The sequence below is a fragment of the Caenorhabditis remanei genome, chromosome I (genome assembly GCF_010183535.1).
Source record: "Caenorhabditis remanei strain PX506 chromosome I, whole genome shotgun sequence".
NCBI classification, from domain to species: Eukaryota; Metazoa; Nematoda; class Chromadorea; order Rhabditida; family Rhabditidae; genus Caenorhabditis; species Caenorhabditis remanei.
In genome coordinates this window covers 5379313-5388867 of record NC_071328.1, presented here as the reverse complement: position 1 = coordinate 5388867, position 9555 = coordinate 5379313, and the positions used below count along the sequence as shown (strand labels likewise).

Genomic DNA, 9555 nt, shown 5'->3' with positions numbered 1-9555 from the left:
AGAAATTGGATAGGAGAGCCGCAAATAACCAACCGGAATTTATAATGACTACGGTAGAGGGTGGATAGAGATATTAGGGTTGAGCACGTCTACAATGTTGCAGAAAAGAAGAATTTGTGGGTTCTTGGGTTTCTGATTTTGAGATTTTGAGATTTTAGAGGGCACGTTGGGGATCTGTGCAATCGACAACTTTCTAACATGTCACTTAAGCATAACAGGTCAGACGTCTGTCTGTGTGTCTGTTCGTCCAGATTTCTTTCGGATATTAGGATATCTTCACATTTTCGGTCAGTTTTTCTCATTTCCTGACTAACCTTCGAGTGCTCCAACTTTCGGAAAATTGGGATTTCTTTTAAGAATTTCAATAGAATTTCCATGTTCTTCTCATTAAAATCGAAAAACGTTTTTTCAAATTTTTCCGAAAGTTCTGAATCTCATATTAAATTTTTTTAATTTCAGTCGGAAACATAAGAATTTTCAAAATTACTAGAAATCCTAGATTCTGAATATCTGCCTGTCAATGTAGATACCCAAATTCCTATTTTTTGAGTTCTTGTACATATGTGTGTGAGTATTCATATAAGGATGTCCTACTCCACAGATACAGATGTTCCAAAAGAAACATTAGGAGCAGCTGTCATTTCGATCTGTGAATCCGTTTGTTCTGATGCCCGTTGTTTCAAAAACGGTCATTTTAAGCGGATAGCTCAAAATGGGACGACTCGAGGGGGAAATTACTTTTTCGATATGTAACTTGCTAGGGAGTGGCCGTACAAAAAAGTTATTAACTACAAAAATGAAGCTCTACCTTTGTTCTGTATAATTCATTAAAAATCAATTTGATGGGAAAATCAGTATTACCATGACACACTCTCTAAGTTGGCTAATTTCAACTGAAAACGGACGAAGTTTACAACCTTTTGGACGGTACTGTACCTGTCTTTCAAGGTATCCCGATATCCGAAAGTTGGAGATTTTAGAATTAGATTCAGGATTCTGAATGTTAACTTTTCCTTTCGGTACCCAGAATCTGTTTTCAAAAAAATACATCTAACCTCTCCAACTCAAGCCTAATCAATTGTTAATTCTTACCTGAAATACAATCAAGAATCGGAAGTTCATCGTCAGCGAAAAGAATAGAATCAGATGGGACAATCATCTACTAGACTAAGATCTCCTCTCGAACTAAAAGAATGGAAATGAGGAGAGAAGTCGCCCTGAACCCCCGAGAAGGAAAGGATGATTAAAGAGGTTCGGAAATGAATGAAATCATTCATTCTCTGCAGAAAAAGTGAGAATTGAAATGTGACAGAAGGAGAGGAAACGAGATCCAAAACGAAGAAATGAGACTCCGATTCGATTTCTTTCTTTTTGAGTAATTTCTTTTTTCTTCGAGATTAGAAGAAAACATGGCTAGGCGTGGGAATTACGAAGAGGAGGAGGTGTGATTTCGATGAAATTAGTTGTTCAAACGTTCCGGAGCTTGGTTGGAAGTTGAAGAGTTGAAACAAATAGAGGGAAACGAAAGAATAGAGTACTGGTCTTTTATTCAGTTTCAGAGAAAGAGTTGCTATTTTTGCAGTTTTCAGTATGGAAGTGACTTTCAAATCGAGATGTTCACTTTCAGCTCACAACTTCTTTGTGCTGCCCATCCCTAGGTTGTTATACCCGATCGATAAAAAAACTCTCTACCAAATTGTTCTGTCTGGAAAGACTGGCTGTAACTCAGTAGGGAGGGTCGTCGTGATACAATATCCAAATAATTCATTTTCAGCTGAAAGCTGCATAAACAGAACGATTACCTATGGAAAACCTGGTATAAAAAAAGGTTTTGAACCTATTTCTTATATTTTGGTCAACCACCCCACACCTACAGAATGTGCTGTATACCAGACAGGATCAATCGTGAGAATAATCAGATGCCCGAAACATGAAAAAGAAAGAGTTCGGAACCAAAGAAATAGAGAGAACATGAAGAAGTCGTGTTTCCATGCAATTATTTGAAATGAGAATTCACTTTTTATGGGATGAGCTGGGGAGAGAGCTAATGGACTCGGTTGAACTGGTCTTTTAGATCATTTTAAAATGTTTTTGGGGTCAATTTGAAAAGTTGTAAATGAGTCTGGATCTAGAAATAGAATTCGAGTTGGATGGATCTATGATTCAATCATTCTGTCTATGAGTCTATGTGTCCGGATATCCATGGGACAAACCGACACACAAATAGAACCTACGAAAAACTAACCTTGCAGCTGTTGATGTTGTTTCCTCCGAACGGAATGCCATCGCAACATTTTTTGTTTTGTAGAGAGTTGCCGGCAGCAAAAATTGAACTTTTTTTGATTTGTTGGTACCTGAAAATTGAGATTTTTGAAGGTTTTTAAGGGGTTCACGATGCTAAGGATTACGGTAGAATATTGCTGGTGGCCGAGAATTCGCGAAAGTAAGTTCTTGGAATTCGTTAGTTTTTTCATGTTTTCAAATGGTTTTTAAAGAATTATATTTCTTTTCTGTGATTTAAAAAGACAGAAAATCTGAAATACTCAAAAAAATCTTAAAATCTAAAAAAAACCGGAAAGTTTTCAATATTCTCGACCACAAATAAACATCATCGAGATGCAAAAAATGATTCGAATGCAACAAAAAAATGAATTGAAAAGAAGAGAAAAGATGATGTGAATATATAATTCAGACTGTTCCCATGCAACCGTTTCTCATTATTTTGAAAGAGGGCGGAACTCAACGAGAGGAGTGACAGAAGTGGGTGTTATCATAGCAAAAGATGGCAGAGCAAAGTTTCCGCCCGCGTGGCTCAACTGGTAACGAGTTGGTTCCGATAGAGAATGGTCACAGGTTCGTACCTATCCATCTCTTATTAGTTTTTGCTTCATAAATAATTTAATGTTAAAATAACAAGTTCATGGAAAAAGTGAAGCTGTTCACACCGCTCTACCAATGTGGGTTACACTGACATGTGAGAAAAGAGAAAGTAGGAGAAAGATATCTACTGATTGACGTATGTTTTTGGTGATAAAGTGGGAGAAGATAGAGTGCGCAGGCGTGTGTTTCCCACGCCTACTGTACTACTACATAGCCCCCACTCTTTTTCTGTTTTTATAGCCCCATGTGATACAAATGACGGAAAAATAATCATTCATAGACTATTTTTGGATGATCACTGGTTTGGGAGCGCGTCGTGATCCGCACCGCTAGCAACCGCGCCCTACCGCATGGTGAAGTGCTCCGGCGGCAATTTGAATTCTGTCAGAGAAGGTTCAAAGATGAAAAATAGAAAAACGGAAATAGAAAAAGAAACCATTTGCAACCTCCATATCAAATCAGGAGTTTCATATCACACTTTGGTCAGAATGATCGTGTGATTTATTTGAAAACAATAGAGACATTTTTTCGAGTTGTTCATTGGTATCTTATCTCTAGACACTGATTTCGTGTACTTTCAAATTAAAACGGTGGGAATTTTTTTGTTGATTTCTCAGAATTTCTTATCAAAAGCGGTTTCTAAACCTACCTAGATACTTCTTCTCTAAAAAATTCGTCATTTTCACAAAAACAAAAAAGGAATATGTAGTGTCGGAATCGAACCTTCGATGGTCCACAGGTAGTTGGCGTGCGGTCCGCATGCGGATTCAGTCTCATTTTCCGTCCGTATAGAGTCCGTGGCGGAAATATGGCCCGCTGCGGACTCTATATGGACGCAGTGTGGACTTCGGGAAAGAAGGGGGAAGTGGAGGGTGGAAGTTCGCGCGCGGACTCAGCGCGGACCGTATATGGAATAGCAATGTCGTCCACGTGGGCTTGTCGTGGACAGCGGTGGCAGCTCGCGGAGAAAATTGTTTCATTCAATTTTGGTGTATTATACCGTTTTTTGGTTGAATTTATTTTGGTTATAATGCCGTCTTCAATCTTTAAAGATTTCCAATCAAAGCGAAAGCGGGTAAATAATGATATAGGCAAGTGTTTCACCTCAAAGTGGTTTTAAATTGAAAAGAGCTTACAGAAGTTAGTAACCCTAGGTTTCATGATTTTACCGACAATCGCCATGTGCCACGTCTGAGTCGCGATAGTGAATCAGATGGTGTTTTATCTAATGCGAGTGATACGGAGGATACAAATCTTACAATGGATTTGGGGGAGATGAATGTTGATGTGGATGATCCTGGAAATTGTTTGAACTCGATGACTTCAGGTACCAAGATAAATAGAGAGCGAGAAAACGAAGAAGATCTGTCATTTGTAGATCTGATGAAGGACTTGAGGGATTGTTCTGACAAAGTTCTTCAGTTTCTTGCTTCAGCTTGTTTGGAGCGGTTATCAGAAAATGGTTATTTGTTTGATTTTTGATGTTCCAAATAGGTTTTGAGAATAATTTTAGGTTTCGAAAGATTCCTAAGTTCGCACGAAGATGACTTTGCGGATTCTGTGAGGAAAATATGGGATTACAAAAAAAACAAATGCACGGTTTCATACTACTGTAACATTTGTGGGTCAAATGGCAAAGAAAATATAAAGTGGTAGGAATTACTGTATCATTGCAACTTTGAGATAAACCATTCAGCTGTAATGAGGTTCCGGCCAAGTTTGTGAGAAATGGTGTTATGCCACAACTCCAACAAATAATGTCAACATATCTATCTAAGATCGTATCTATCAGAAAAGATTTAAATGAAGGAAGACAACAGACTCATAACCTGGCGGCGCAGTTCTTCACTCCATTGAGAAGTTCGGAAGAAAGTGAGTATGAACTAAGGTTGTCTGGAATACTGTCAATAGATGGGGTCGCTGTCCCAGGAACTTCGAAGTGAGTAGTTTATTATAGTTTGTAAAATAGTGGTTTTTTGATAGGAAACTCTGGCCAATTTCTATCATGCTCGTCGATCTTCCAACAGGCGATATGCAGAAAAGTAGTAACGTGATGCTGGAAGGTATGATAGAGAGCAGCAGCAATCCCTCTACAACACTGTGGAACTCAGTCTTGCCGATTATATTGGCGGATTGTGAGGCTAGAGAAGGATCCGTTGGAATGTATAAATACAGACTTCATATCGTTACCGTGAGCGCAGATCAGCCGGTAATATACATATGTGAAATGATTTCGATGGTTGAACTGTTCAGGCAAAACGTAGTCTCTTCGGCATGAAAAGTCATCATGGATCCCTTTCTTGCTTTTTCTGCCTCTCGGCAGGCACATTTTACAAATTAGGAGGCGAAAGTATAATGTTTTATATATAATTCAATTGAAATTTTAATTCAGAACGAGCTGAAAAGAGACCCGACAATCTTACCGTACTAGATTCAGAAAGCGGATTGAATGGCTTTGGGAATGTTGCTGCTAAGATAGTACAATTTGTAAAACCATATGAAACACCCATAGATTGTTTACACAATCTGGGTGAAGGAGTCTACGAGAATGTAACCAAAGGTAACAGAACCTGAAGATTAGAATAATACGGAATCTCAGAACTTTTCTCCAAAGTTAACAAGTCTACTCCGAAATCAGATTTGTTCGAATGCGACTCCAACACCTTACAAAATGCTCTCAATTCAGTTATTCTTCCTTCTTCCTACTCCGAAATTGGTAATTGTAGAAATGGGTCGGACAAAATTTCAGTAAGAGTTGATGCTTATAGATTTTGAATTTAACCTTCTCATTCAGTTTTTCCGTCTACCGCTAGCACTGGTAGCTGTTCAATCTGAGTTTCTGAAGCCTAAAGCCCGATTTGCAATTATTGCTCTCTCGATGATTGCCAATAAGATATACACAACTGGAAAAGGCCCTGCATTGTTTGACGAGCAGATGTGCTCCGCTGCTCTCTGGTTTTTGAAAGAGGCCAGCGAAGAATACTTGTCTTGCAAAACACATGTGGGTTTAGAGGAGGTGTTAATATCTACTGTATTGTTGATTCAGGAAGTACTGTTTCATTTGCCTGATGTTGTTCATGCATTTGGGAACATTGGCCCTCTTGGCACATTTGCATTTGAATCGTCCTATCAATTTGCACTTATGGGTTACAGTACCAGAATGACACGACACTTCTCGGAGACAGTTTGCGCTAGGTGAACAATTCTCATCTCTAAATTCTATCAATTAGAGGATGTTCAGAATTCTTATCCAAAACGCGATTAGACGAGAAGTCTCTCGACGCTTTGCAGACAATGCGTCCCCCAGCCTCAAAAAATTTCTCACTTTCACGAAAGGGTTGACGCCGCAACAAGTTTACTACAAGAACGTCATCAGCTGCCAATTGGAAAATGTAGATGAACCGTATGGTGACGGAAACACTCTATACGGATCACTATCTTTGCCTTGTGGGAAACTTAAATCTGAATATTACGAATCGAGCACTAAGGATGACGTCTTTTTTGCTGTGAAAGAAGGAGGGCATTTGGAATGTTTCAGATTTGTTGCGGCTATGGTGGATGCTGGAGAGATTAAAATATTAGCAGAGCCATTCAATGAGATTAATGTCGCCAATCAGTTTCCCTCTCTCTCCAAGGCTCTTCAAGAGCTCGATAACACTGATCTTTATTATGGGCAAGAAGTGATCCGAATGCTAAAGGAATTTGAAGGAGTAAAATTTTGTCAACTCTCGGAGAGAAGAGTCTTCGTTCCCGTGAAATCCGTCATTTCTCTTGGAAGTTATATAGATTGTGGAGATGGACTCTGTGTGTTTGCCGTAAACGGGACAATGATTCACAATTAATACGAATTATCTGTTATTTTTCTTTTTTTCCATTCTCATTTCCGTTTGATTCGTTTGAATTTTATTCTTTCCCTCCAAAAATTTCGTGGCCGTCATATGAAATGTCGGCCGTGTACTCCTCTCGGACGATTTCCTCTTGTTTTCTTTGCGGGTGGTCCGGCATCGGAAGGTTTCCGTTTTATTGAATTTATTTCTCATAAATTTGTATTTGTTTTACTCAACAATAGCCTCGATTTAACCGGGATCCTAAAAAGACGTTTTCTTTCAGAATTCGTACTCATGGTATACACGAGACGTAAAAGATCGGTTAAATCACACGAAAATGAAGCAGCGACATCTACAAAAGTATTAAAAAGTGGCAGAGGAAAGGCGAATAAAGCGATGAGAAGTGGCGCGAACGCCGTCAGAGAAACTGAAAGAGAAAATGAAAAAGACGCGTTGAAAACAGGACTTCCTGAAGTCGTTGAAGAGATGCGAACAGTTACAGCTGCTGATTCCATCGAAGACGATATGGAAGAAATTGCCGCTCCATATTCGTCATCGAATCGTCGTGTCGATTCGCCAGTTTATGAAAACTTAGAAAACGTGCGGCACGAGGAGCTGTTATCAGCTAATGTGAAGGTTTATAACATTCCATCTCACTAATTACCTTGAAACCTTTTCAGGGAGAGTACACATCAACACCGAAAGGTCCAAAATCAATCCCACCTCCGAGATTTATCAAAAAAGAGAATTATTCGACAAGTGTCTTTTGTGGTACGAATGAAGAGTCTACAAGTCACTCGTCATCGTTTTCAAATGGTTTGAGGGATTATCATGTCCCCGTAACTCCTTCTCAGCCATGTCCAACGCCTTCGTATTCGAATAGAGTTAAACCTTTCCAATCTGAAACGGGTGTTCGTGAGCGACAAACCCATTTTTCGACTAATAATAATACGTGGGATCCAGTCGGTTTTTCTGCAAACAATTTGTATGATTTGACAACAGGGATTCCGCTGCCGCGCCTGGAATGCGAGGTTTGTTTTCCTCTTTTCCTATATTCAGTTACATATCCGCATTTCAGGAAAACCTGAAGAAGTTGGACAAGAACGTTCTCAACACGGATTTTTATCCTTTTCTGCAAATCGCTCAGCGCTTTCATAATGTCAATAGAGACATGGAAATGTTGGCGTTGGGGCAGGCGTTCAATGTCGCAATGGTATCGTTGGAGGCAAATGACTTTTTCATCAAACAATTTTCAGCTGAACAAGATGACTGCTCGCCTCCGCCAAGCCGAAAAAACAAATGCAGCACTGGAAAGAGAGGTTAACGACAAAATCTCGCGTACATCTAGTTTAAGTTTATTGTATTACAGTCAGACATCATCAAAGGCGTCGGATTCGATTTAAAGAGAGCCGCTGAAGTCGAAAAAGACGTCGAACTCCCTTGCAGAAAAATCGTTAAATTGTCATCCATCGTTACTGCTGTGGAGGCTTCGAAATGGACTTCCTCACGTTTCTTCGGAGATTCAAGAAACTTAATGCGATTCGTTTATAAAGAAGTAAGTGTTGACAATGGATTACACCTGAATAACATTCATCCGTTTCAGATTGCGAAACGAGATGCTTTTTTCGCCGGATACTCCGCTCAGGACAGTTCGAATAAAGGATACGTTGCTTTCGGAGACAAATTCTACCGGCCAATAGTCGGTACGTTACAGAGGAAGATTTCAAGTATTATTCATTATTGCTTTACAGATTTCGTCGTTGCCGGTTTCAGACAGCCAAGAGATGTCAACACGTTGACAACACTTCATTGTGCCGCAAGAGAGGCAATGATTAATCTATTGTAAGCAACATTTCGATTCGATTTCCTCAAAACTTCAGCTTTTGCAGAGATAGATTCCGGAAAGAATACAAAGAAAAAATGGAATCTACAGCCAAGGAAGTGGCCGATACGTTGAAGGATCATCTTTTCCGGCTGTCTCTTGTGGAGGACGGTTTGTATCAGTACGTCTCATCGAAATCTTTACAAATTTTCATTTCGTGTCTTTTCAGGGAAGCTCTGGACCTCACTGACATCTCGACGCCTCATGCCGATTTCATCTGCTTGAAGTGACAGTTCAAATCAACATAATTCTTTAAATTGTTAAATGTTCTTCGATGATTTTCTATTGTTATTTGATTTTCTATTGTTATTTGATTTCCTATTGTTTCTTTTGACGATAAATATGATTTGATTAAAATCTATTGCTCTCGTTTTCATCGATTAAAGGAAGGAGCGGTATGGGGAGAGAGGAAGGGGGGGGGGGGGGGGGGGGGAGGAACGAGAGGAGCGACTTTTCCGGCGCGCGGACGCGAAACGGACCGTATATGACTCTCATATTTCGTCCTTAGCTAATTCGTTTGAAGTCCGCGCGCGGGCGCGTATATGGTCCGTATTTCGTCGCTGGCCAACTACCTGTGGTCGACTTCCCGCTTCCGGATGTTACCTACTGCTCCAAAACGATAATCATGACCCTAATCCCATCAGTCGAATAAATGTGGCGCCGGTGGCTGTTTTTGCTGTTAATCACACAGCTGATTATTAGGAAAAAAATCCTAGATGTACTAATGTAAAGCCAACGTCTAACGGAAAACAAAGTGAATTCAATGTTCCGGTTCATAAACTTTCCTTTTTCCTATTCAAATCCAACTCACGTCAGCTGAAGAGACGTTTCCTTCAGTAAGAAAAAAAGAAAATACAAACTATCTTTATTTAAAAAAGACAACAAGTATAATAAGAAATTCTAAAAATGAGGAAACGAGATAGAAAAGGGAAATATGGCAAAGTATTAAAAGTTGATAAGTGCAGA

At 39.5% G+C, this 9555-nt stretch overlaps 2 protein-coding genes across 2 annotated transcripts; both read left to right on the top strand.

The window, feature by feature from the left end:
• Window positions 1-4616: 4616 nt before the first annotated feature.
• GCK72_000905 (uncharacterized protein) lies at window positions 4617-6722 on the top strand (the record flags this gene model as incomplete). Its single annotated transcript, XM_053722744.1, has 5 exons — window positions 4617-4819; window positions 4864-5071; window positions 5675-5881; window positions 5927-6075; window positions 6122-6722. The coding sequence occupies 5 exons, from the start codon at window positions 4617-4619 to the stop codon at window positions 6720-6722; spliced, it is 1368 nt and encodes a 455-aa protein (XP_053591389.1).
• Window positions 6723-7001: 279 nt separating this feature from the next.
• On the top strand, window positions 7002-8819 carry GCK72_000904 (uncharacterized protein; the record flags this gene model as incomplete). The annotated part of the gene is made up of 9 exons (XM_053722743.1): window positions 7002-7343; window positions 7388-7738; window positions 7786-7920; window positions 7964-8026; window positions 8077-8262; window positions 8311-8410; window positions 8459-8549; window positions 8597-8710; window positions 8759-8819. 9 exons carry the CDS (start codon window positions 7002-7004, stop codon window positions 8817-8819), a joined length of 1443 nt encoding a protein of 480 aa, XP_053591388.1.
• Between the last annotated feature and the right edge of the window lie 736 nt (window positions 8820-9555).